The sequence below is a fragment of the Calonectris borealis genome, chromosome W, assembly GCF_964195595.1.
Source record: "Calonectris borealis chromosome W, bCalBor7.hap1.2, whole genome shotgun sequence".
Classification (NCBI taxonomy): domain Eukaryota; kingdom Metazoa; phylum Chordata; class Aves; order Procellariiformes; family Procellariidae; genus Calonectris; species Calonectris borealis.
In genome coordinates this window covers 51,035,531-51,063,135 of record NC_134351.1, presented here as the reverse complement: position 1 = coordinate 51,063,135, position 27,605 = coordinate 51,035,531, and the positions used below count along the sequence as shown (strand labels likewise).

General features: G+C 43.2%; 1 protein-coding gene across 4 annotated transcripts; it reads right to left on the bottom strand.

The window, feature by feature from the left end:
- Positions 1 to 3,404: 3,404 nt before the first annotated feature.
- Positions 3,405 to 27,605, bottom strand: LOC142074689 (small conductance calcium-activated potassium channel protein 2-like). 4 transcript variants are annotated; one of them, XM_075135477.1, is made up of 5 exons: positions 26,721 to 27,605; positions 26,044 to 26,139; positions 22,911 to 23,125; positions 20,531 to 20,645; positions 20,362 to 20,439 (listed from the first exon to the last, which is right to left on the bottom strand). In XM_075135477.1, exons 1-4 carry the CDS (start codon positions 27,603 to 27,605, stop codon positions 20,534 to 20,536), a joined length of 1,308 nt encoding a protein of 435 aa, XP_074991578.1. In that variant the 3' UTR covers positions 20,362 to 20,439; positions 20,531 to 20,533. The 4 variants fall into 4 exon arrangements, with proteins under 4 accessions (XP_074991580.1, XP_074991577.1, XP_074991578.1 ...); XM_075135479.1 differs by lacking the exons at positions 20,362 to 20,439; positions 20,531 to 20,645 and adding an exon at positions 3,405 to 4,460; XM_075135476.1 differs by lacking the exon at positions 20,531 to 20,645 and having other exon boundaries at positions 19,100 to 20,439.

The following is a 27,605-nucleotide window of genomic DNA, read 5'->3' as shown; positions in this document are numbered from 1 at the left end:
TTTTTGTTAAACAGCCGGAATATTCATAATCAAACACCCTATGATCGTATTACACCACCTCCAGTACAAAACATGGTGAGGGTTGAAATTCTTCCAGATGGTATCTCTCCCAAAATATTAACTACAGGGGAAATGGAATTGTTTACACCGACGGATTGCGTGGTGGGACCGCGACCTATTAGCCTAGACGTGAAGATTCATATAATAACCCCTGAGAATGCCGTATGGTTCTGTACCCCAACTTCTCCTCTTATTTTACATCCTCTGTTGATATCAGATTCTCGAGTTCTTGTATTTCAGGTATCTTCGACGAATACCCGTGCCTTATCTAGAGGAGATAGCATTGGAACGGTGTTATTGGTGTCGCGAACCCAACATTGAATTGAAGTTCAACCTGAAAAAGCGCAAGCCATAGCTCTTCAATCTGTGTGGGCAATTACCCCACATCAGGTTATCAAACCCGGAGTAATATTAGCTGAAGGAGCTGGAGCAACGGCGTATGTATTACTGGAAGGAGATGACACTCCTGTTTTCCTCCCTTATCACAGGTTGGCTCATCATGCTTTGTAGTCTTGTACTACAAGCACATGCCCTGGATACATTTCCGCGAGATCGACATGTAAATACTTAGATTTGGTTGGCCTCTACTGTAACTAACTCATCTGCCTTTTGTATTGAGGGAGGATTAACAGCTGCAGATCTTTTGACAACGTGTTTCATTGGCGTGCCAACCCCAGTAGCTGTACTACAGAATTATACCATGCTAAGTGCTTTTGATATTAATGTTCCTCATTGTTATTCTTTCCGAGTAGGTAACGGCTGTATGCCAAGGAACATTACAAAATCGATCAGTGGTGGACTATCTCCTTCTTCGACACCATAAACGCTGCTTCGATTTTGAAGGCATGTGTTGCTTCAACTGATGAATCAGCCAGCGTAGAGGACGACATTCAACATCTCCAGGACTTAATGCACCAAATGAAACAGTCTACTGGTGGTGCCTGGCTGGCTGAGTGGTTTAATTCCCTGACAGGATGGGTGGGACACCTGATTCAAAGCATTATTGTAGGGATATGTTTATTCCTTTTTCTATATGTGTTTATTTAGTGGATGAGGGAAAGGCTGTGGATGTGGTCTACCTGGACTTCAGTAAAGCCTTTGCCACTGTCTCCCACAGCATTCTCCTAGAGAAGCTGGCGGCTCACGGCTTAGACAGGTACACTCTTTGCTGGGTAAAAAACTGGCTGGATGGCCAAGCCCAGAGAGTTGTGGTGAACGGAGTTAAATCCAGTTGGCGGCCGGTCACGAGCGGTGTTCCCCAGGGCTCAGTATTGGGGCCGCTCCTGTTTAATATCTTTATCAACGATCTGGATGAGGGGATCGAGTACTCCTTCAGTAAGTTTGCAGACGACACCAAGCTGGGCGGGAGTGTTGATCTGCTCGAGGGTAGGAAGGCTCTGCAGAGGGACCTGGACAGGCTGGATCGATGGGCCGAGGCCAACTGTATGAGATTCAACAAGGCCAAGCGCCGGGTCCTGCACTTTGGCCACAACAACCCCAGGCAACGCTACAGGCTTGGGGAAGAGTGGCTGGAAAGCTGCCTGGCGGAAAAGGACCTGGGGGTGCTGGTCGACAGCCGGCTGAACATGAGCTGGCAGTGTGCCCAGGTGGCCAAGGCGGCCAACAGCACCCTGGCCTGTATCAGAAATAGTGTGGCCAGCAGGAGCAGGGAGGTGATCGTGCCCCTGTACTCGGCACTGGTGAGGCCGCACCTCGAATACTGTGTTCAGGTTTGGGCCCCTCACTACAAGAAGGACATGGAGGTGCTGGAGCGTGTCCAGAGAAGGACAACGAAGCTGGTGAAGGGCCTGGAGCACAAGTCTGATGAGGAGCGGCTGAGGGAACTGGGGTTGTTTAGCCTGGAGAAGAGGAGGCTGAGGGGAGACCTCATCGCGCTCTACAACTACCTGAAAGGAGGTTGTAGTGAGGTGGGTGTCGGTCTCTTCTCCCAAGTAACTAGCGATAGGACAAGAGGAAATGGCCTCAAGTTGCGCCAGGGGAGGTTTAGATTGGACATTAGGAGAAATTTCTTTACTGAAAGAGTGGTCAGGCCTTGGAACAGGCTGCCCGGGGAAGTGGTTGAGTCACCATCCCTGGAAGTATTTAAAAGACGTGTAGATGAGGCCCTTAGGGACATGGTGTAGTGGGCATGGTGGTGTTGGGTTGACGGTTGGACTCGATGATCTTAGAGGTCTTTTCCAACCTTAATGATTCTATGATTCTATTACGTGCCTCTGTAAATTACCCTGCCCTACACCCCGCAAGCCCAAATGGACACCTGCGCCCTGCCTGTGCTGACTCACACACATGGTTTCTTCCTTTTGCTCCACTGCGTTCTCTCTTTTCCTCTCTTGCTTTCTCTCTCTCGCTCAGTCTCTTGCTTTTGCCCCTCACTTGCTCAGTATTTCTCTCTCCCACTTTTTCTTTCTTCAACTCACTTTGTCTCTTGTGTCCTTTCTCATGCTTTCTCTCTCTCTCACACTCTCACTTTTGCTGTCTCTCTTGGTTTATCTGTCTGCTCGCCCTCTCCCCCCCTCCCTTTCTCTTTCTCTTTTCCTATCTTACTCTCCCTCCCTCTCTCTCTGTCCCTCTAACTATTTATCTTTTTTTTAGTAGCTCTCTTTTCAGTTCCTCTTTTTCTCTCTCTCTCCCCCTCTCTCTTCCCCCCTCTCTTTCTCCCTGTTTCTCTTTTTTTCTCTCTCTTTTTTGTCTTTCTTCCCCCTTCTCTTTCTTTCTCTGTCTCTTTCTAACTTTTCCTTTCTTCTTCTTTGTCTCTCTGTTGCTCTCTTTCTTTCTCTCTTTTAAAATCTCTCTCCATCTCTTTCTCACCCCCTATTTATCTCTTTTCCCCTCTGGTTCTCTCTCTCTCTCTCCCCCCCCTCCCCCCCCTTGCCTCTGTTGTGGTTTAACCCCAGCCGGCAACTAAGCCCCACACAGCCGCTCGCTCAGTCCCCCCCAGTGGGAGGGGGGAAGAGAATCGGAAGGGTAAAAGTGAGAAAACGCATGGGTTAAGATAAAGACAGTTTAATAGGGAAAGCAAAAGCTGTATGCACAAGCAAAGCAAAATAAGGAATTCATTCACTACTTCCCATCTTACTTTTCCAGGAAAGCAGGGCTTCATCACATGTAATGGTTACTTGGGAAGACAAATGCCATATCTCCAAACTTCCCCCCTTCCTCCTTCTTTCCCCCAGCTTTTATTGCTGAGCGTGACGTCATATGGTATGGAATATCGCTTTGGTCAGTTGGGGTCAGCTGTCCCGGCTGTGTCCCCTCCCAATCTCTTGTGCACCCCCTTGCTGGGGGTGGGCAGAGTGAGAAACAGAGAAGGTCTTGACGCTGCGTAAGCACTGTTCAGCAATAGCTAAAACATCGGTGTGCTATCAACACTATTTTGGTCACAAATCCAAAACATAGCACCGTACGAGCTACTACGAAGAAAATTAACTCTGTCCCAGTCAAAACCAGTACATCACCCTTTCTTGATCTTGCCAACTCCCCAACAACATTTTTTCACTTTTTTTTTTTTTAAAGAAATAGGACAATAAAAGTCTAATTGAAAAAATACATTTCCCATTGGAATTTTCCATAGCTATTTTATCTACATTACTCTCAATAAATTTAACTCGTGAACACAATAAATGAAAGCTGTTATCAACACAGAATATCAACAACTGTAATTGTTGTTAAAAGACATTTTACGGTATCCCACTGTGTTTTAGCAAAGTTAAATGAAAACATTGAAATCAACTTGCAATACTACAATAAATGTTGTGGCACAAACTTCTCTACATAAGCCCTTCAGATTAAAAGGCAAAGCATTCCTGAAAATCTGTGACAGAGTGAAATCCAACCAGCACTCAACATATCAAAGACCAGGAAGCTCCATTCCATTAAATATTCAGGTCCTTCGAATAGAAAACCAAAGAAGCAAAACAAGACAGATGGACAGAACCAACCAACCAAACAGAACAACCTTACCTTTCACAAGCTCGGACAGTCCACGCAGCAATTATCCATAATGAGATACTAAAAACCAACAGTACAGTTCCTGGACATATTGTCATTAAAGTCTTCATAACAAAACGGGTATTGAAGTTTATCTTATTTAACGCTCCAATGCTTCTAGATGATGCATCAGTGAAAAGTTTGCTATGCAAAAGCATAACTCTGGCAATAAGATACAGCCTTAAGAACATTGGTATAGATAAAATAATATCCACATCGGCTGTTGTTGTGGATGGAGCGTAAGAAAAGGCAAGCCGGGCTGTCCATGTGAATGTATAGTTCCCAGGTATGGGATGTATAGCACATACAAGTATTTCCAAGCAGATAAAGAAAATACGCTCATAAGTCATGGCTATTCTCCAGTCATCTGCTCCATTGTCCACCATGAATAACTGAAATGATAAAATATAAGGTTAACTTTAGTATGCCATTAACAAACGTTGTTATAATTCCATTTTAAAATACCATCGTTTTCAGAGCTGCTAATGGACCACTAAAACCAAAATAAATATGCCATTTCAGCAAATGACATTACTAAGTCACTACTAAGTGAATGTGATTTTGGTTAAGCCAAAAAGAATGTTTTTGTGCACTATTTTTAAAACTGTATATGAAACTGAATTTCCACATATTATTTACTAAGATTTTTTCATATTTTTGTTTAATTGTCATTTTTGATAAAACAAAACTCTGTGCCAATTTAAACCTCATCCCTTCAAAATCAATTGCTTATTCAAAGTTCATAGAATTAAGAAGAACTTAAGAAAGGTTTTTCAGGATGGAAATCTAAATTACAAATTGAAAATACTTTCTGCAGTACAACGTTAAGACTTCTTTAGAGCACATCAGTGCTTCAGGCAGGAGAGATTATAGCTTCAGTAGAACTATTCAAGCTTTCTTCAAACTTCAGGTACCAATATAGACCAACGCAGGCTGCAAAACCATCCAAGAAACTACATAAAGGCTCTAAAAGATAACTCATAGTGAAAAATCAGTTCAACTGTACCTCAACTACTAGCAATACCTGAACTAGCTGTTTTAAAGCTAGGTTGACCATGTCTAAATGAACTGTAGTCACACCTTCAAAAAAACTAAAAATGAAAAGCAGAGGCCTGCAAACACCACAGTAGCCTAGGCAGCCAGGTGAGGTCTATTAGTAGCTGAAAATTAAATGCACATGTGTGTAGGTCCTTGCAGAATCAAAGCCTTCAGTTTACCACCCAGGAACAAAAGTAATAAAGCACTTCACACCGTTTAGTAAATGTTGTTCCTGAAGATTTACTAACTAAATACTTAATTGAACGATATTTGTCATTAGTAGAGAGTAGGGATATACAAGGTAACTTTTCAAAAAAGGAAAATAATCCATAATGACAAAGAACATACAATCTCAGCAACAGGAGAAGACCTTCGCACTACTTCACTTCTAGTCTGAATCTAGACAAGGCTGTTCAGTAAATATGTAATTGGAAATAAAAAACTTTTGCAGGATTTTTAAAATTAGATTATTCAAAAACTTAGAAGTAATTTAAGGGGTGAGAAGGTGAAATACACAAAGAATGTCCTTCTGAACGTAAGAAAAGTATTTCCAGCATGCTACACACCATATACAGGGCCAAACAAGCGATTCCTCATCTGCATTGCTTTTTGCCCCTTTCCATCCTTCAAAAGTTTAGAAATGCAAGCCTGAACTCTCTGTATATGTCCTTTAGAGATCCAAAACCACATTCTACATCTTCCTCCCAACACATTCAGTTTCTCTTCCAGAAAATTGCTCCAGTTATTTGTTTAAGAAAGTGATAACAATAAATTAACTTTATTGTAGTTGGAGTGACACTAAAAGAAAGAAAGAAGTTAACCACAGTAAGAAACAAACAAAACAAAAAAAGCCAACCCAAATTCTTTTATTTTTGGACCTGTTTTTTGCTCCTTCACGTTCCTTCTCTTTATCTTAGGTATAGTTCTTACCTCCACTGCAATACTATTAAAGCCAAAGGAACATAGTGTTGAATTAAGCTAAAGAAACAAACTCAGTGAATTCAGTGTATGCAACTGTTGTGGTTTAATCTGGCAGGCAGCCAAATACCACACAGCCGCTCACTCACTCCCCCCACCCCCAGCGGGACGGGGAGAGAATCGGAAGGGTAAGAGTGAGAAAAACACGTGGGTTGAGATAAAGACAGTTTAATAGAACAGAAAAGGGAAAATAATGATAATAAATAATGACAGAATATACAAAATGAGTGATGCACAATGCAATTGCTCACCACCCGCGCTGACCGATAACCAAGTAGCAATCGGTACTTCCTGGATCACGCCTACCGTTCATATACTGAGCATGACTTCACATGGTATGGAATACCCCATTGGCCAGCTGGGCTGGCTGTCCTGATTATGTTCCCTCCCATCTCGTGTACCTAGCTCAGTCAGTAGGCACGGGAGCTGTCCTTGGACTAGGAGGGCACTTAGCAACAACTGAAAACATCAGTGTGTTATCAACATTCTCCTCATACTAAATCCAAAACACAGCACTAGGAAGAAATTTATCCCTATCCCAGTCGAAACCAGGACAGTATCCACCCCTTATTCTATACCATTTACGTTATGCTTAGGTCTCACATTTTTCGATACATTTCAATTAACCACCACTATCTTTTTTATATATACATATATATATATGCACTCACAGATATCATTCCCTTAGTCTATGGACTATCTCTTTAAAATGTCCATTGAGTTCATTTAGTCCATGACTTTGGGCTCCATCTGTCATAACAGTCTTTCAGGGCCAGAGAGATGGTGTGTGGTGTTGGGCTGTTGCATCCTGAAGCCCGTTCTCATTTCGGTACTGCTGCACTCGTTCAGTTCTATCATTGTTGCACTTTGCTCGGTTTCATCAGAGTTAGTTCATTCTTCGTTAATCTGGGTGATTTTCACTGCTATACCATTGATAGCAACCATAGAAATAATGATATACAATATCATATAACAATTGACGTCATACAATTCAGTTCATTGGCTATTTTCACCCAAAATCAAATCCCCTTGAGGTACACACCGGACTTGCCCATCCTTTCGCATCACCCACCAAGTGCATCCAGGTCCTTGAGCAAAAGCAATCCCATGGATGGGTTTTCCCTTGCCAGAGGCAGGAGTAACCCAGACTGTCTTCCCCAGCATATTTCTTATGTGCACGACAGGGACTTTATCTCCATCTACAGTACGTAAGAGTCCTGATTGGGCAGGGCCAGCTCGATTCACAGACCCCCTAGAGTTGACTAACCAGGTGGCTTTTGCTGAATGTGTGTCCCAATGCTTGAATGTCCCACCACCCATTGCTCTCAGCGTAGTCTTTAGCAGCCCATTGTATCGTTCGATTTTCCCGGAGGCTGGTGCATGACAGGGGATGTGATAGACCCACTCAATGCCCTGCTCTTTGGCCCAGGTGTCTATGAGGGTGTTTCGGAAATGAGTCCCGTTGTCTGACTCAATTCTTTCTGGCGTGCCATATCACCACAGGACTTGCTTTTCAAGGCCCAGGATGGTGTTCCGGGCAGTGGCATGGGGCACAGGGTACGTTTCCAGCCATCCTGTGGTTGCTTCCACCATGGTGAGCACATCGCGCTTGCCGTGGCGGGTCTGTGGGAGTGTGATATAATCAATCTGCCAGGCCTCCCCATATTTGTATTACAACCATCGTCCTCCATACCAGAGAGGCTTTACTCGCTTGGCTTGTTTGATTGCAGCGCATGTTTCACATTCATGGATAACCTGTGCAATAGCGTCCATAGTCAAGTCCACCCCTCGATCATGAGCCCATCTATATGTTGCATCTCTTCCTTGATGGCCTGAGGCATCATGGGCCCACCGAGCTATAAATAATTCACCCTTATGTTGCCAGTCCAGATCCACCTGAGCCACTTCAATCTTAGAAGCCTGGTCCACCTGCTGGTTGTTTTGGTGTTCCTCAGGGGCCCGACTCGGGTACGTGAGCATCTACGTGACGTACTTTTACAACCAGGTTCTCTTCCCGGGCAGCAATATCTTGCCACAATGCGGCAGCCCCGATGGGTTTACCTCTGCGCTGCCAGTTGTTCTGCTTCCACTGCTGCAACCACCCCCACAGGGCATTTGCCACCATCCATGAGTCAGTATAGAGATAAAGTACTGGCCATTTTTCTCGTTCAGCAATGTCCAAGGCCAGCTGGATGCCTTTCACCTCTGCAAACTGGCTCGATTCACCTTCTCCTTCAGCAGTTTCTGCAACTTGGCGTATAGGACTCCACACAGCAGCTTTCCACCTCCGATGCTTTCCCACAAGGCGACAGGACCCATCAGTGAACAGGGCATATTGCTTCTCATTTTCTGGTAGTTTGTTATACAGTGGGGCCTCTTCAGCACGTGTCACCTCCTCCTCTGGGGATATTCCAAAATCTTTGCCTTCCAGCCAGTTCGTGATCACCTCCAAGATTCCTGGGCGACTGGGGTTTCCTATTCGGGCCCGTTGTGTGATCAGTGCGACCCACTTACCCCACGTAGCATCGGTTGCATGATGTGTAGAGGGGACCTTCCCTTTGAACATCCAGCCCAGCACTGGCAGTCGGGGTGCCAGGAGGAGCTGTGCTTCAGTGCCAACCACTTCGGAAGCAGCTCGAACCCCTTCATATGCTGCCAATATCTCCTTCTCAGTTGGAGTGTAGCGGGCCTCGGATCCTCTGTATCCCCGACTCCAGAACCCTAAGGGTCGACCTCGAGTCTCCCCTGGTGCTTTCTGCCAGAGGCTCCAGGTAGGGCCATTCTCCCCGGCTGCGGTGTAGAGCACATTCTTCACATCTTGTCCTGCCCGGACTGGTCCAAGGGCTACTGCATGAACTATCCCCTGTTTAATTTGTTCAAAGGCTTGTTGTTGCTCAGGGCCCCATTTGAAATCGTTCTTCTTCCGGGTCACTTGATAGAGAGGGCTTACAATCAGGCTGTAATCTGGAATATGCATTCTCCAAAAACCCACAACGCCTAAGAAAGCTTGTGTTTCCCTTTTGCTAGTTGGTGGGGACATGGCTGTTATTTTGTTGATCACATCCGTTGGAATCTGACGACGTCCATCTTGCCATTTTATTCCGAAAAACTGGATCTCCTGGGCAGGTCCCTTGACCTTACTTTGTTTTATGGCAAAACCGGCCTTCAGAAGGATTTGAATTATTCTCTTCCCTTTCTCAAAAACTTCTTCTGCTGTGTTGCCCCACACAATGATGTCATCAATGTATTGCAGGTATTCGGGAGCCTCACCCTGTTCCAGTGCGGTGTGGATCAGTCCATGGCAAATGGTAGGGCTGTGCTTCCACCCCTGGGGCAGTCGGTTCCAGGTGTACTGGACGCCCCTCCAAGTGAAAGCAAACTGTGGCCTGCACTCTGCCGCCAAAGGGATGGAGAAGAACGCATTAGCGATATCACTTGTGGCGTACCACTTGGCTGCCTTTGACTCCAGTTCGTATTGAAGCTCTAGCATGTCCAGCACAGCAGCACTCAGTGGCGGCGTGACTTCGTTCAGGCCACGGTAGTCTACTGTTAGTCTCCACTCTCCATTGGACTTTCGCACTGGCCATATGGGACTGTTGAAGGGTGAGCGAGTCTTGCTGATCACTCCTTGGCTCTCCAGTCGACGAATCAGCTCATGGATGGGAAGCAGGGCATCTCGGTTGGTGCGGTATTGCCGCCGGTGCACTGTTGTGGTAGCAATTGGTACCTGCTGTTCTTCAACCCCCAGCAACCCCACAACAGAAGGGTCCTCCGAGAGACCGGGCAAGGTGGACAGCTGTTTAGTTTCCTCCGTCTCCAGGGCAGCTATACCAAAAGCCCACCGGTACCCTTTTGGGTCCTTGAAATACCCTCTCCTGAGGTAGTCTATGCCAAGGATGCACGGAGCCTCTGGGCCAGTCACAATGGGGTGCTTCTGCCACTCATTCCCAGTCAGGCTCACTTCGGCCTCCAATACAGTTAACTCTTGGGATCCCCCTGTCACTCCAGAAATACAAATGGGTTCTGCCCCTTTATAGCTTGATGGCATCAGGGTACACTGTGCACTGGTGTCTACGAGAGCCTTATACTCCTGTGGGTCTGATGTGCCAGGCCATCAAATCCACACAGTCCAGTAAACCTGGTTGTCCCTTTCCTCCACCTGGCCGGAGGCAGGGCCCCTCTAGTTCTGGTCATAGTATCCGCTTCTCACTTCTTGCAAACGTGAGTCACGAATTCCTTCATTACAATCCAAAGTAAGATCAGCCCTTCTACTCTGTCTGGGGAACTGCTCACTGGAAACTGGACCGTCGTGAGACAGGTTTTTCCTGAAAACTGGAGCAGCATTTTTCCTGAGAGAACCCCCTTGTGTGATTGTTTTTCCTTGCAACTCACGTACCCGTGCCTCTAGGGTCAAGGTAGGTTTTCCATCCCACTGCCTCATGTCCTCTCCGTGGTCACGCAGGTAAAACCACAGGGTGCCCCGTGGTGTGTACTTTCTATATCCTCTCTCTTGAGCAGAAGAACGCTGACTCCGAATGGCTGAGATACTGGTCCATACAGGTGGAGAATAGGACCTATCGTCTTCGAGTTGCTGGACCTTCCGGGACAGTTTCTCCACAGCTGAGACAAGGGAGGAGGAGACACTTTCTTCATATTCTCGGAGATTGCTAACCACAACATCCACCGTTGGTGCTTCTTCCTCTTTCAAGCACAGTACTGCCAACGAATTGGCATACGACGCTGGTGCGCTCCGTAGTAATTTCCGCCACATGGGTCGCGTGCACTGGACTTCATCTGGATCTTTGGGTGTTCGGACATCGTCCAGGTCACTATAAACCACCTCCAGCACGCCTAGTTCTCTCAGGTACTGGATACCTCTCTCCATAGTGGTCCATTTGCTTGGGCGATATATAACATCTTCCTTGAAGGGATACCTTTCCTTCACGCCTGACAGCAGTCGCCTCCAGAGGCTGAGGACCTGTGTCCCTTTTCCAATTGCTTTGTCAATGCCTCCTTCCCTAGCAAGGGATCCCAGCTGTTTGGCTTCTTTCCCCTCTAATTCCAGGCTACTGGCCCCATTATCCCAGCATCGGAGCAGCCGGGTAACAATATGCTCGCCTGGACGACGGCTGAAATCTTTCCGCATATCTCGCAGCTCACTCAGGGATAGGGATCGGGTGGTTTCCGTCTCGTTTATGAGTTCTTCCTCTTCCTCCTCCCCTCCTCGTGATGGCCCTGCTCTTTCATCATCCCTTTCTAAACGACCTGATCTCCGCTTCCAAGATTTCCTCTTCTGTACAGGGGCAACGGATACCAGCAAGGGTTGGTCCTCTGGTTCAGCTGTAGTGCCTGTTGCTGGGGTTTGGGTAGCTGCAGTGCTTGTCATGGGGGTTGGAGTAACTGTAGTGCCTGTTGCCGGAGCTTGAGTGGCTGCAGTGCCTGTCGCAGGGGTTGGAGAAGCTACGGTGACTGTTGCCGGGGTTTGAGTAGCCACAGGGGTTGTCGTGGGGGTTGGAGTAGCCGCAGTACCTGTCGTGGGGTTTTGAGTAGCTACCGTGTCTGTTGCCAGGGTTGATCTCCCGCTGCCCACCGCCCCTGAGACTCGCCGCTCCGCCCGCCCAGACGAGGCAACGCCATTTGCCCTCCCTCTTTTCTGATTCCTGAGGGTTGATCTCTGGACAGTATTCCTGAATAGTTGTTTAACCCTAAACAAGGCCTGAACCACATTCAGGAGACATAGCAATATGAACATGCTTGTTTGAACATCCCAAGGATATTCAAAATTCTCAGGGAATAGTGTGGACGTCTTCATGAAGAGGATAGAAGAAAAAGGAGTTTCTGAAGATATGGAAGGGAAGATGAACAAGTGGGAGAAAGCGTCCCATCCTGTCTCCCCCTTAAATTCATTCTCCGAGGGGAAAAAAGTGCAATTACTAATAATTTCTAAGAGGTGGTTCCCGAGGTACAGAAATGACGGCAGTGCCGAGTACAGATACCAGATTAGACTTACGACCAATGATTTTATCACCTCATAAAACAGCAGCAAAATGATAATCTTGGCCCAGTTCCGAATAATGATAAACAGCACAAAAGGGAACACATATTGCAAGCAAGGTATTACATGACCCAACATTGAGAGCCAGCCCCACAACTTTGACAGCCAATACATCAACATTGTGACCAATCAATATAACGAATGCTATAACAATTTTGCCTTAACACACTTTGGTCAGATCTATCGTTATCTGAACCCTTCGAGCTCCACGTTGGCCGCCAAAAAGGACTGTCGTGGTTTAATCTGGCAGGCAGCCAAATACCACGCAGCCACTCACTCACTGCCCCCGCCCCCCCAGTGGGACGGGGAGAGAATCGGAAGGGTAAGAGTGAGAAAAACTCGTGGGTTGAGATAAAGACAGTTTAATAGAACAGAAAAGGGAAAATAATGATAATAAATAATGATAGAATATACAAAATGAGTGATGCACAGTGCAATTGCTCACCACCCGCGCTGACCGATAACCAAGTAGCGATCGCTACTTCCTGGATCACGCCTACCGTTCATATACTGAGCATGACGTCACATGGTATGGAATACCCCATTGGCCAGCTGGGCTGGCTGTCCTGATTATGTTCCCTCCCATCTCGTGTACCTAGCTCAGTCAGTAGGCACGGGAGCTGTCCTTGGACTAGGAGGGCACTTAGCAACGACTGAAAACATCAGTGTGTTATCAACATTCTCCTCATACTAAATCCAAAACACAGCACTAGGAAGAAATTTAACCCTATCCCAGCCGAAACTGGGACAGCAACATGAGCACATACACTTTCTTTTACCTGTAGTCTTTCTGAAGAATTTGTATGCTAGATATAAAAATGAAATTCATACTGGTAGGAAGGCAAATCTATCTATTTATTTGTTACCAAAAGACAGTTGGTTTGCACTTAGCAAATGTACTATTTGACATAGAGGGCCAAAGTTTCAAAATACAATGAGGCTCAAGTGCATTTGATTCTTGTGATTAGCCTGTAAATGCTGTCAGTCAGATCACACAAATGGTAAAACAGCTATAAAGAGGTCCAGGTATTTAGAGCATCCAGAATACAGATGAACAGTAACCAGTTTAACTGAATATGAGATAGATAATATCAAATCCCTCAAATGTTGTGTGGTTTTCTGAAGAAAAGAATAAATGAACGACACAGCTGACCATTTCAGTTCTTGGATACATATCAAATACATGCTAAATCAGCAGTGTTTTAAAATTTCTTTTAAAGTTGCAGAATATGCTGGAAAAGCAATGGTCTTTTGTCCTCCCTTTTTACCTACCGTCTTCACAGATTTCAATATGAATACTACATGCAGAAAGGCAATTCAAGAAAAATGATACCTTAAGTATTGATTCGATTCAAAAGATGAGAATAGAACGTTGAGTTAAACTTAGACATCAAAATTTGATCTTACAATTTTCATAAAAGAAAATGATATTTAATCACTTTTTTAAAAACTTCAGGATATTATTATGAAACATATACTTAAGAACATATTCAGTTGTCAGCAGAAGAAATCCTAATATGCTACAAAGAAAGAAGTTTCTCAGTGGTGCTAAGTAGAATGGGTTATGTTTGCAGGCACAGAAAATCCTTATCAACTTCCCTTGACTTTGGCTAAGCCAATTGCTTCTAAGAAAAATAATATTTGAAAGTGATAATGTCTTCAGCTGTCACATAATGAGATTTAGGAGGTGAAAACACAGAAGGTAGAAAGCACCAGAAGCCACAGAGGACCACAGATCCAGTACAAATATTCCTATTTTAAAAAATAGTAACATTTCAAAATCATATCTATGAGGTAAATTTCCATACAAATCCGCGTCTCTCAATTCAGTCCATGAAATACAGGAATATCAAATATTCTGGAACAAAATAGGCTGTGGATAACAAGTCAATTGGGATGTACTGAAAATAGATAGAAATTAGTACAGGATTTCATGTACATTTTATATGCTTGCAATTATGCAACCTACTAAATGCAATTGTTTATTTTTAATTTGGAAAATGCAGTGGTATTTGCGTGTTCCTGCTTACTATTCAGAAAGCAAGGAGGGAAAACGAATGAAGGAGAAAAAGAACAGCTGAACAGCACAATTTAAAGGGGGGGTGGTGGGTGTATATTTTTTTATATTTTTATATCTATATATATACCCTCTCAGCTGCTTTCAGTCAATTCTGTTATAATAACCATGCATTCATTTTATGATACTACTCCCCATTCGAATGGGGAATGATGCTAGTAATAAAAAGAGAACAAGCTCTTCCTATAAAATTGAGTCCTGCAGCCTATGCAGAAGGCCAAACTCCAGTCAAGGTCAAAGATGTTATGCCTGCTCATAGCTTTCAAATTTCTTATTAATTATTAGTCTAACATTGAAATCTAACTTAAGTTCTTCATCAGTGTTCTGTAAAGCTTCTTCAAATACAGAACTACCATCTACCTTTACTAAGCCTGCACTCTATAAGACAAATTAAAAAAAGTTATTTTCATCTGAAATTATATAATGCATTTCCAACATGTGGTATGTAAAAATAAGACATGAATCTTAAACTATAAATAAACTTGATGTTTCTAACACCACACAGTATAAATATAAAAATAGATAGCATATCATAGATATTAATGGGTGTTTGTGTATTTACATAACAATTTGTGTTAAATTCATATAACACCAGATTAGGAAAAGAGAAACAAATTCAGAGTAGACAGATTGCACACAATGACAACTTAGATCAGAGACTCCCTGAAGCTACTTAAAAGAAAAGTAGAGAAATTAATTTTGTAAATAATTAGTATATCAAAACAAATTCCTAGCAGGCTATCTGAGGATGTTGGTGAATGCAAAGTACAAGGAAATTGGCCAGTTTCTTTACAGTCCTGGTAGAAGAACAAATGTGAAAACAGTATCACTGCTCTGCTGTAAGGAATAAAAAGGAAGCGATAAACAATGATAAAGTAGCATCAGCTGTACTCCTTGAGGCATTCCTTGCAGAAGGAGAATCAACTGTACTCACAAAGGCATTGTGGCAATTGTTTAATTTAAAAATCCAAATTTTAAATGGTTAAATACTGGAGTCGCTTTACCCTTATAAAAGAACTGATGGAACTATGACACAGACTAGCAAAATATAGCCTCTGTGGCTGCTGTTCTACCAAATTTTTGACCAAACATTTTTCCATAGCTTCTAGTCCCCAAAATATCACTTATGCAGCTAAAAACAGCATTATAGTCCTCAGAGAGGAAGAAGGTATTAAGTACAAATGATTGAAAATCATATGGTGGTTGGAGATAGACATCTCAAGCCTTTCCCTAACTAGGGGATGAAAAACACCCTCTTCCATCATCAGAAGGTGTATAATCAAATGGTCTATAAATTATCCAAAGGCCTGTCCTCAATCTTGGAGAGCCTGTAGGAATTCCTGAGGACTCTACATCCCAAACACCTTCTCATCAAACACCTTCTGCATGCAAAGCACAGAAGGCAAAGAATAATGTTTTTCACAAAACTGCATGAAAGCCTTGTTGTCTTATATTTTCCAGAATGTTTCCCACATCCAGAGTTAAGACCAAATTTTCTAGTAAGTCATTAGAAATTGATCCACAAGATCTTGTGGATATAGCTATCTACACAAATGAAACATTCTTAGTTTGTTCAAATGGGGAAGTTAGACTATTCTATCATTCATACATGTGTATGCACATACACACACCCCCCTAATTATATAAATGCCAATTTAAAAGAATGATTGTAAAAGTCTGGTACTTAGTTTCATCATAAAAATGATTTTTTGCATAGTATATTTATTTAAATTTGGTATCTCTATGCAAAATGAGTTTTTCATGGTTATTGATATCTTGCTATACACACTGTGTATGTCAGTGCATGTAAAGAAAATTTCGTGTTAATGTGTGCTGGTGGCTAAGTAGGCTCGAAATGCTTCCCTCAAAGACAGCATTAAATCTGACCATCTCAGGAAGAGATGTGTAACTGAGGCTCAGACTACTTATGGTCTTTGTGTACCATATTTTCCAATGTGCAGCATCAAAAACTGCACATTAAAATACACCTGAATAATATACATCATAGTTACTATGACAGGGCACACGCAGAGAGGAACATAGCCACAACCATTTCAATAAACATATATGTGTTACTCAACACACTTATCAGGTTTGTCCATGTCTTTTTTAACCTCTGTCCCTCAGATCATTATAAAAACACTAGCCCAAATACTCTATGAGATAACAAAGAAAGGACACGATCACATAAACTAACATAAGGTTAAATTCTACCTCCCCATATTTTCCTTCTGTTCTAAATCAGATACTGACAGTATTCTTTTTTGCTTTCTCTCTCCAAAGATATTCTGAGGCATTGCTCAATATTTTTAAATGCTACAGGCCAGACTTTCAGCTCTATCATTTGTCTCAAACAACTGTGAAAAGGCTTAATCCCTGACAGCCTGTGGTGCTAAGGAACCATTACAACACTCAGCAACTGCTGGGACATATGGAATTTCTTTTCATGTCGTTCTCCCTGTATGTATGTGCTTCAGGGACCCAAAGAGGGCGAGATGCTCCTAAAACTGCCATTCTTTCTTCCCTACAACCTTCTATGCAGGCGATAGCGTCAAGAAGTTAAATCCAAGGACTCCAAGGAAAAAAAAAAGGATGTTCCTAGATATCCAGATTTCTTCCCCAGTGCTATAGAGAAGAAGAAACTCCCGAGAAAAGCACTATTAAAAAGATATTTCATGAGGCAATCTCCTACTTTAATTTAGTTTGGACTCTTGATGGCACAATCACACTTGAGCTTCCTCAGATTTTTAAACAATGGTGAGATATTTACTTATACAAATTTTTATGAGCCTTTGAACAAAATCAGAGGTCCAGAAATAGAAGCCCACCACTTGGGGTTTCCATATTCATTTGAGATACTCAGTAGACCCATCAGTAAGTGACTGAATTAAAGTTACTGAATGAGTTCTTTCAAAGTCAGTGTCCACTAAAGGTATTTCTTCATTTAAATAATATTCTTCATTTAACACTTATTCTATTATATAATATATTCAGACCCCACTCCCTCCAGCAGGGTAAAACACAATGAGAATAAGCTCCTTAAGTTACAACATTTAGAAAACTTCCATCCAGCACCAACAGTTCCCAAAAGCTCCTGTGACTGGGGTTGACAGTCAAAAATGTTCTCCAAGCAGATGCAGAAGGAACATGACTTAGTAAAGCTCTGAATATAGCATAAGTGGAGGAAGATTAATACAGAAAGAACAGTTTAGGTAGGAGTCCTGTTCCTTTCCTTTGCACAAACACGCAAAACGGGAAAATGGGACCAGTGCACTAAAGAAGTATTTTTATTGTTTTATACTATGTATTGTTCTGTTATTTAAAAAGTAAAGAATAAAAAAGAAAAGGAAATTTATGTTATTACATAACAGATATATTTACTAGTAAATAGACTGGGTGGCCCAGAGCAATCCAGAGTAGCTGCTCCATACAATTGATAGAGATGGAATGAAAAACATACATAGTTTTAAAACCATACTGTTGTTCCCAAGAATGTAAGGACAGAGCAGGTTATTTGCCTGTAGCAAATCTTTACAAAACATTCCACCAGCTAAGCTAACTTAAATACAACTTGTTTAGAACCCGACTTCCATCTGCTGACACTCCATGCTACCCCCTACTTCTACTGGCCTGTTCTGGCTCACTCTCACTGCTGAGAGTGTAGCTGGACATTAGCTATGCCAGCTTTATTACACCTGAAAGGAAAAGTGGCAAAGAAATATTGAATGGATTGCTTAGGTTCCCTTTGCACCTTCACAAATACGAACAACAAATGACCACATTGAAAAAATTAGTATACTAATAAAATATTTCCAAAACAAAAACATCTCTTTAAAAACCTTTTCTAGTCTTGTAGGTGGTCTGCTATAACTAGTGCACTAGTACTAGTACTAGTACTGGGACAGAAACATTAGTCAGATTCCAGAGTTAGGAATGAATTTAGTTTTGCACTGAAGCAGCGATTCCAAGACTGTGTATGAAGAACATAGCACATCTTCCCACAAAATATCAGTACTTTTATACAGAACTAATTTTAGAATGCATCTTGTAAGAAACCTAGTGCTCTCTGCCATATTTTTCCCCATTTCAAGTATCTCGGAAATAAAGTAACTCTAATTCTACAATATTCTTGTGGAAGCAAAATTCACTGAGGAGAACTATCTACATTTCAGAATTTTTATGTTGTTAATTTTAGATGATCATTTTACAGTTCTTGATTTAGGATTGATTTTTCTTCATTCATCACAAAAATTAATTTGTTCTACAGATCACTGCATGAAGAACTGCCATCTCCCAACACAGCTGCCGTCAGCCACTGTTCCCAATGTGAGAGAAGCCTTACTCTCTTCAGGGAAGATCAGCTTCATTACTACTGGGAAAACTAGAACCAATTAAAAAAGGATATATTCACTGAAGAAATTGGCAATATTTTTTGCAAGGGAATAGGGGAAACAGAAGTTCCGGTGGGTGAGGAATTGGTTGGATGGATGCATCCAGAGGGTAGTGGTCAACGGCTCAATGTCCAGATGGAGATCGGTGACGAGTGGTGTCCCACAGGGGTCCGTACTGGGACCGGTACTGTTTAATATCTTCATCAATGACATAGACAGTGGGATTGAGTGCACCCTCAGCAAGTTTGCAGACGACACCAAGCTGAGTGGTGCGGTCGACACGCCTGAGGGACGGGATGCCATCCAGAGGGACCTGGACAAGCTCGAGAAGTGGGCCCGTGTGAACATCATGAGGTTCAAGAAGGCCAAGTGCAGGGTCCTGCACCTGGGTCGGGGCAACCCCCGGTATCAATACAGGCTGGGGGGATGAAGGGATTGAGAGCAGCCCTGCCGAGGACTTGGGGGTACTGCTGGATGAAAAGCTGGACGTGAGCCAGCAACGTGCGCTCGCAGCCCAGAAGGCCAACCGTATCCTGGGCTGCATCAAAAGAAGCGTGGCCAGCAGGTCGAGGGAGGCGATTCTGCCCCTCTACTCTGCTCTGGTGAGACCCCACCTGCAGTACTGCGTCCAGCTCTGGAGCCCTCAGCACAGGAAAGACATGGACCTGTTGGAGCGGGTCCAGAGGAGGGCCACAAAAATGATCAGGGGGATGGAACGCCTCTCCTATGAGGAAAGGCCGAGAGAGTTGGGGTTATTCAGCCTGGAGAAGAGAAGGCTTCGGGGAGACCTTATTGCAGCCTATCAGTACTTAAAGGGGGCTTATAAGAAAGATGGCGGCAAACTTTTTAGCAGGGCCTGTTGCGACAGGACAAGGGGGAATGGTTTTAAACTGAAAGAGGGTAGATTCAGACTAGGTATAAGGAAGAAATGTTTTACAATGAGGGTGGTGAAACACTGGCACAGGTTGCCCAGATAGGTGGTAGATGCCCCATCCCTGGGAACATTCAAGGTCAGGTTGGACGGGGCTCTGAGCAACCTGATCTACTGGAAGATGTCCCTGTCCATGGCAGGGGGGTTGGACTAGATGACCTTTAAAGGTCCCTTCCAATCCAAACTATTCTATGATTCCAAGTTAAAGGAAGAAATACTGAATCTGAAGCTAGATAAAATGAGCTAATTTATTCATTCTGCCAAAGGAGTACACCTGTGACTCTAGACTTAAGAACGTATTTTTAAGGAAAGATAAACCTGATGTCCTGATAAACTTCTAACAGCCTCACTAAAAAATGCTCAGAACAAGGGTGCATTTGAATGGACAATGCTAGGTATTGTCAGGCCAACCATTCAGTGGCCTGACCATTAGATACAACCTCCTCCTATGTCCTAAGGGAGGCTGTTGGAAACAAGCATCTTCTACATTTAATTTCAATGCAAAAGGCCTCAGATCCTTTCAGTCACTGTTCATTAGATGCTTGACCAACGTTAAAGGATTTTCTATCCTGCCTTCTGTGTCTTATGCATTACAGTGCTGCTTTTCAGAGAGAGTGGGCACCTGTAACTTTTCCTGGGTCAACATGTTCTGCAGATATAATCTATTCAAAAATGTACTGAATGGAACTAAAACTAAATATTTATCAAATAAATACTCCTGAAGTGATAATTTAACAGATATGATGTCTCTAGATTTCTTATAATCAGCGTGCTTTTCTGTTGTATGGAATGTGTACTAATCTTCACTGGTACAAGGTAATTTTCAAGCCTATACATGAAGCTACTGTATCCTGGACCAAAACTGGCACATGATGAGATTTGTTGTCGCCTGATCCAAGGCCTATTAAAATAAACAGAAAAATTTCAGTCATTTTCAACAGGTTTTAGATCAGAATAAAATTATCACTCGATGTTTATTTATTGATTTTCACCTGCTATTCAACAGACTTGCTTTCTGTGCTCTTAATCTTCATTTGTTTTTGCAGCAGCAGCAGTCTTAGCTGATGATTCAGCGTACTTAAGCAAAGGCAAGCTAGACTTTTGTTTCTTTTGGCATGGAGTCAACAGAAGAAGAAAGACAATGAGATAAACATGTACCACCACAGTGAAGGCAAAAGGATTACATAGATACAAACAATTTTGCCTGCAGAATACCCATTAGTGTTTGTGATGGGAAACTGTAAGGGAGTTTAACTTCATATTTCTTAGGGAATGCAGGATTTTTTCTGAAGAACTTTCCAATAAGATAATTAAAGCCCCATAAGCAGTGTTTATTAGAATCATGCATTATGGAATTTATTTGCACAATAAATAAGTCAAGAAATGTATTTATTAACATCCACTTATATTTCCTAGTACTACCTGTTCCATTTCTTCAAGTTTTCAGGAGACAGGGAAAAGGAGAAAAGACTCTTGAGTCTTCAGCAAGATATTTGGGCTCACATGTGTGATAATTTTCCATTATGTTAATGAAGACTGAAAATGTTTCATTCCAAATCCACCAGTATCACATGATTTCCCCACCACTTCAGAACAATCTAGGGACTGAGGGTGCTTTCTCCCTGGAGACCTGGAAAGTGATGGACTGAATTCTAAAAATGAACTCTGCTGTGACAACAATGGCTTAACCTTAACTTTGAAGTTTGCATGACTTTCCATAGGAGTTCTACTTGAGCATGAACTGAGAGTCCAATTTATAAGTGTTTAGAAATCTCAATTCACATACAAAAAAATGAAGATTTCTATTCATTTCTGCCAAATATCAACAATTTTCATTTTTCTGTATGAGTGAGAGCATCTGTATCAAGGGAAGAGGGAGAAGAGGTTCAGATTCAGTCCAGAAGAACACAGGTTACCATTATTCAAGAAAGGCAATAGAAGGGCAATGTTTATTTACAGAAGGGATACCCTAAGTAGTCCAGCACCAAAGCAAAAGTATCCCAGTGGACATAGTCCTCCTACCCTGTGACAGCCATCTTTCAAGAAATACCAGGCTGTGACAGAATACCCGAGAAAGGGGATTAAAGACATTTTATTAGCAACCTTAGAGAATTTTGGTTTTAATCCTTTGTTTTGAGTAATATAAGGAAGTGCCAGTAAAACTTCAGGAACTGTACATTTAAAAAGCATTTCTATCTCCAGCAGTACAAGAGAGAGACAGAGGTGTCTACTTTCTCAGTAAAAGTAGGAAAAAAATGCAGCTTTACCATGTGAACTGTTATCAAAAAAGTTTCTTAACTTCCACCTGATTATTAATCTAACAGCAAATTGCATTAGGGAAATGTGGAATGGAACAATAAGTTGTCTAGAAACAACAATTTTAATCATGTTGTATGCTGCTACTTTAATTATGTAAAATATCATGAGGTAACAAACTGTTTATGCATGAAGTGGGCAATTTATACATTGTAAATTATTATGATAATCGGATGATACTATCTGTCTTCTTAGCTCTTCCCTCCTCCACCTCTTTGAAAGTGTATTTCTCAACTGGAACAGTAGTCAGAGAAATACCTGTTCTAGGCTGGGATAACAATGAGTTACATTTTTCCTACCGGTCTTCCAAACTGAATCAACAACCACACAAGCTTAGAGAGCGAGTAATGAATATTTCATAATCTCCCAAGTGTGATGTTTTTAACAATATTACAAGCATGACAACAACGAACCAAAAGGAGAATACACAGATTTGGCGTTGTCACCATACTTGGCTCCAACATCATTACTGTTGTTCATCTGGCTTTTTTCCTGGGAGAGGGAGGGAGGTGAAGGAAGCATTGTTTATGTTTTTATCCTCTTTTCTGGAAATGATAATGTAGGCTAAGGATTATCATTTAAAACTACCTGGTTTAATTTGATTGTTATTATAGTCTTAACATTAAGTCACATTTAATAAATTTAATAGCTCCTGAATAACAGGATAACTAATACACTAACTAATAATAATAATACATAATAACACTAATAACTAATAACACAGAATAACTAATAATAACACTAATTGTACTTATTATTATACTAATAATAACACTAATAGATAATAATACAGAATAACTAATACACTGCAATCACTGAAAACCTATTTAAAGAAAGCATTTTAACATTTCCAATATTTCACAAAACTGCACAGCAGCCAAACAGTTATTTTTGTCTAAATACTGCAGCTATGCCATTCTGGAGACTTTGGTCTGTCAAATGCAGAGCTGTTTCATAGAATATAAAAATGAATCTGTTTTGCTAATAGGTTTAGAATGCAAGGCTAAAAATATGACCAAAATTATGCATGTGCCGTCAGGCAGCAGGAGAACTCACCTGGCTGTGCTGCGGGAGGGAAGCTGGGGAGGCTGGCAGCCGCCTTCCCCGCAGCACAGGTTGCTCTGAGCCAGGCCCAGCCCAGCCAAGGGCGCCCCGGGTAATGTGCAACGTGCGGAGCTGTCTGCGGTGCTGAAAAGGAGGCGGAGGACACACCCCCCATCCCCACCCCCCTTATATACTGAAGATGCTCCTGTTCCTCTACTGCTTATAAGCTAAAAAAGAAAAAAGAAGAAGAAAACAAAAAAGGGAAAAAAAAAAGACCATTTATCTCACATCCATATAATATTCTTGTGAAGAATCCCTATAAATCTTCTTAAATCTCCCTTCCAACTCCCTTAAAATAGGTTGTTCAGCAGGTCTGGGACAAGCAAACTCACAGTTTGGTTTAACTGACGAGCTGACTGTTTTCAAAACAGAACACATAGGCAAGGTCATTTAAATGGACAGACTACAGTCACCTGCTATACTGTTAGGCACTACCACAGAGTTGCTTGCAGCATGGCTGTTCAGACCTCCTACCAAGAAATCAAGGGCACAGACTACTGAAAATAAAAGCAGCAGCTGATTTTGGTTAGCAGACATTTTATGTCACCAGGAGCTTCTAAATATTAAATCTGCAAGCACTACTAATTGCTAAACTTTCATCTTATTTCCCAACATATTTTAGTTCATGTTTTGCAGGAAAATCTACTTTTCTTTCAGGTAGGTTTGCTTCTATCAGACTATGAAACATACCACACTGCAAGCAAAATACATTGTCATCCTGTTCTGTACAACAAAATTTATTGTCTTGAAGAATTCCTGCAAATTTACACTATACTTACTGATAAAGTCTAAGTACCTTTCAGAGAAGAATAAGAAAGGAATGATCAAATTTGAACAAGATCAGCAAACAGCTGGTGCTCCAGGACACAATCAGCCATCTATGGGCATGATTCTACAGACCTGATTCAAGAAATATTCCACTGCACATAGCAGGATATTTGCATGAATTAAAGGCAAGTATCCCTTCAGAAAACAGTCAGTTTTAAAGATTATTTAAAAATCATTACATTATCGAGCTTACGCAGTATTTTCTTTCACTTGGAGTAGGTTCTGTACATTTCTAAGCTAAAGTATTTTAAAGATACTTCTTGCTTTCAGAGTTAAGGTGTAACATAAATTTAGCACCATAGATGGATGTAAATATTTCTCTGTGTGTTTTTCATCTTATTTTTTAAAAAGTCAAGTGTGCGTATATAAACATACTGTGCCTAAATTAAAAATCTATCAAATATCCAACAGCTAAGGGTGGTACAATGGCCTTTCCTTCCAATAGTGTCCTTGAAAACAAAACTTCCCTTTCATTTTCAAGATGAATGACAGAGCCCCTTGGAGCTGCAGCTTACTCCAGGCTCTGACATGAGTACTGCAGCCTACAGTGTCTCTCAGACAAAAACATAGAGTATTACTGTTTTACAAACAGGTATGCTTGTATTCTATACTGTCAGGCAGTGTTGAAAACTACATTAACCTTGATTAAGTCACATGATTGCACAACTCCTTCCATGTAGTCTCATACATGAAGGAGTTCTTTAAAATGATCAGTTAAAAAAAAATCAGAAATACAACTGAAGTTTTTTAAAAGATTGATTTTTCTGATCCATAACAGATCTCTGAAAGAATGAAAATGTGTACCTAATTAGCTGGAAAAAAAAAATGCAAATGTTGGCGTAACTACCTACTGTAAGCTTATGCATACAGAAACCTAAGACTATTTGGTTATCTTGTGTATTGTTTTCTATTTAAAGTTTCTTGAAAATACATAGAATAATACAAATACTTACAGAGCTTGTTTTTTTCAGCTTTGTTCTTAGTGCCTCAAGCACCACTTATAGCAAGGTACACTGGAGAACAAGGCTCCCACATTGCAGCAGCTACATTTATTTACTTTTGCACAAATAAAGAAACCTCTTCATCAGTATTCCAATAGTTTATAGTGATACTCAGTCACCAGACACTTGTTTATTGAGTACAATAATGTTAAACACCTGCCCATCTTTGATATTAATGCAAAGAAACTGGGTTCTGAGCCAGAAATAGTGTTTTTCATATGTAAGGACTGCAGGACAGGATCCCATTTGGCAAAGAGTCTTCAGTAACGCAATACGTCTCTAACAGTAGTCTAAGTAGGAGACTATGGTGCCCTTTCATATTAGAACTACAGCATAGAAGAAGGGTGCTATACAATTCTTAATTTCTCTTTTTTGTTAATTGGTACTGCTGAAAAAGATGTCTTTGCCCTTGAAAACTGTCATTTCTGCCTGTAGCCCAAGGTATCTCTAATTAGACATAGCAAAAACACCACTGTATCTACAAATAAGGTATTTTTCACTTCAAAACTTTGAATACTCTCTCTTATATGTTTCAATTTAACTGAAATGTCAAATCGTAATTTCTTGATCAAAAAAAAATTGACAACTGAAATTAGAACCAAGTACCTGGGACAGGACACGTGACAGTATTTTTAGACTTACTCTATAGCTTTGATCATTAAATTCCCCCTACCTTTAGCCCTACCTGTCTTGACAGCTTTCCTCTGTCACATTTCCTAGTGGCTGTAATTTCTATGGCATTAAATAAAACAAATCCAACATAAGGTTTCCCCCTCTTTTCAAATATTCTTCTAGCGTATGCTAGTATCTGAAACAGCACAGTGAAGATTACATACCTAGAAGTTACTGATGCCTCTTTCCTAATAATTAGCCCTGCTAGCCAGAGAAAATGCACAGCATGACATTTAGTCACTGGGAAATAAAAGACTGTTGCCCTACATCTGCTACAGAAGACAGCAGGTATGTCATAGAGAAAGTGTGCTATAACCTCCGAACTAAGTGATCCTACTAGCATAATTGCAGGTAACAGTCCCTAACAGGCAATGCTTCCTAGCACGAATGTGTCCATGTAGCCTATCTTGTTTCTCTCCAGGGATGAAATACATTCACTGAACTTCAGGAAGCACTAAGTGATTATTTTTGTTTTCTGAATCAGCAGGAAGTGCAAAGTGCTTACCACAATAAAGCCTTTAGAAAAACTGACTCTGCAACCACAGATATGTAAACACTCAGCAATTCATAAAGTGAAACATTACCTGAATTTCCCTTGCATGGTATACAATAATGAGCCCAAGCAGGATAATCGTGGAGAGGCTAATAAGACATTTTAGAGCGAGGGAATACAGAGACTCCTGCAACAGAAAGACACCACTGTCCGTCAGAGACCCACACGCACGGGACCGTTCCCGCCCCGCCGGGCTCCCCAGCCCCACTGCGAGCAGCGGAGCCCGGACTGGGAGGGGAGGGAGGGTCGCCTCGCCTTACGGTGTCGGGGCCGGGGGGTGCCTCACGGCGGGGCCGGGGGAAGGGGACACCTCGCCTCACGGTTGCGGAACCGCGGCGGGAGCATCTCGTCTCAGGGCGGAGGACCAGTGGGCCCCACACGGAGGTGCCGGGGGGTCAGGGCACCTCTCCTCAGGGCGAGGGACGCCTCACGGCAGGGCCGGGCGAGGGCCGAACAGTCCCGCCGCGCCGGGCTCTAAGAGAAACGAAGTGACGTCGGGGCGGCTAGACCGCACGGATTTGAACGACTGACAGGAGAGTGCAGCTGGCTGCGGAGCCGCCTTCCCGCGAGCCGGCCTCGCCCGCGGGCCGGGGCGGACACGGAGCCCGCGGCAGGGGCACGGGACGGGACGGGACGGGGGGGCGTGGGTCGGGCTGCGCCGACGGCGCCGAGAGCGAGAGGAAGGCGGTCCGACGGCGTGGCAGGTACCTTCGTGTAGGCGCCCCAGGACAGCTCTGTCTCGATCACCATGACTACGATGCCGAACATGCCGAAGATGAGCGCGTAGTCGCTGAGGCGCTTGCGCTTCTCGAAGAGCGCCCGGCGGTGCCCCAGCTTGTAGCCGATGTTCTGGTTCTTCTTCTTGCTGGACTTGCCCCCGCCGTTGTTCGTGCCGCCGGAGCCGTAGAGCGCCAGGTTGTTGGAGTTGTTGTGCTCGGGCTTGGAGACCACGATCTCCGGGGCAGCGGCTACGGGGCTGGCGAGCGGCGGCTGGAGCGGCTGAGACTCGGAGCCAAGCTCGTGCAGGTTCCTGCGGGATGAGCTCAGGTTGCTGAGCGGCCGCATGATGCCGCCGTTGTACCTGCAGCTACTCATGGCTATTTCGGCGAAGGGATTGCTCTCCCGACGCTGCTGGTAGTGGTGATGGTGGGTGCTGCCGCTGCTGACACTGCTGCTGGGACTGGCTGCCTGCTGCTGCTGCAGGCTATGGCACTGGTGGTACTGGGGGTACTGGTGGGGCTGCCTGGACGAGCCGGCATGGCTGGAGGGGGTGAGCTCGCTGACGTTCAACTGGCTGCCCTGCCGGGAGGAGGCGGAGATGGAGAGCGGCGAGGAGTGAGTCCTGAAGGCGCCCGAGAGGGGCGAAGAAGTGCGGAGCAGCGAGGGCAGGTTATCCCCCGCTGCTGCCGCAGCGGCCCCATAGTAGGTGCAGCTGTTGCACTGGAGGCATGGGCTCTGCTGCGGCTGCGGCTGCTGGAGAAGACTCTGCTTGTCCTGGCCGTGCTGCTGCTGCTGCTGCTGCTGCTGCTGCTGCTGCTGCTGCTGCTGCTGCTCGGAGCAGAAGCCCGGCTGGAACTGCAATGGTGTTTCCAT

What these genes read in the sequence shown, in the direction of transcription:
- LOC142074689 (XM_075135476.1), bottom strand. Translation starts at nt 27,605, where the DNA reads ATGGAAACACCATTGCAGTTCCAGCCGGGCTTCTGCTCCGAGCAGCAG. An exon ending in ACCATGCAAGGGAAATTCAG is followed by an intron (nt 23,126 to 26,043) that starts GTAATGTTTCAC and finishes TTTCTTTTTTAG; the next exon opens with CTTATAAGCAGTAGAGGAAC. An exon ending in CCCTCCCGCAGCACAGCCAG is followed by an intron (nt 20,440 to 22,910) that starts GTGAGTTCTCCT and finishes TTATTTTAATAG; the next exon opens with GCCTTGGATCAGGCGACAAC.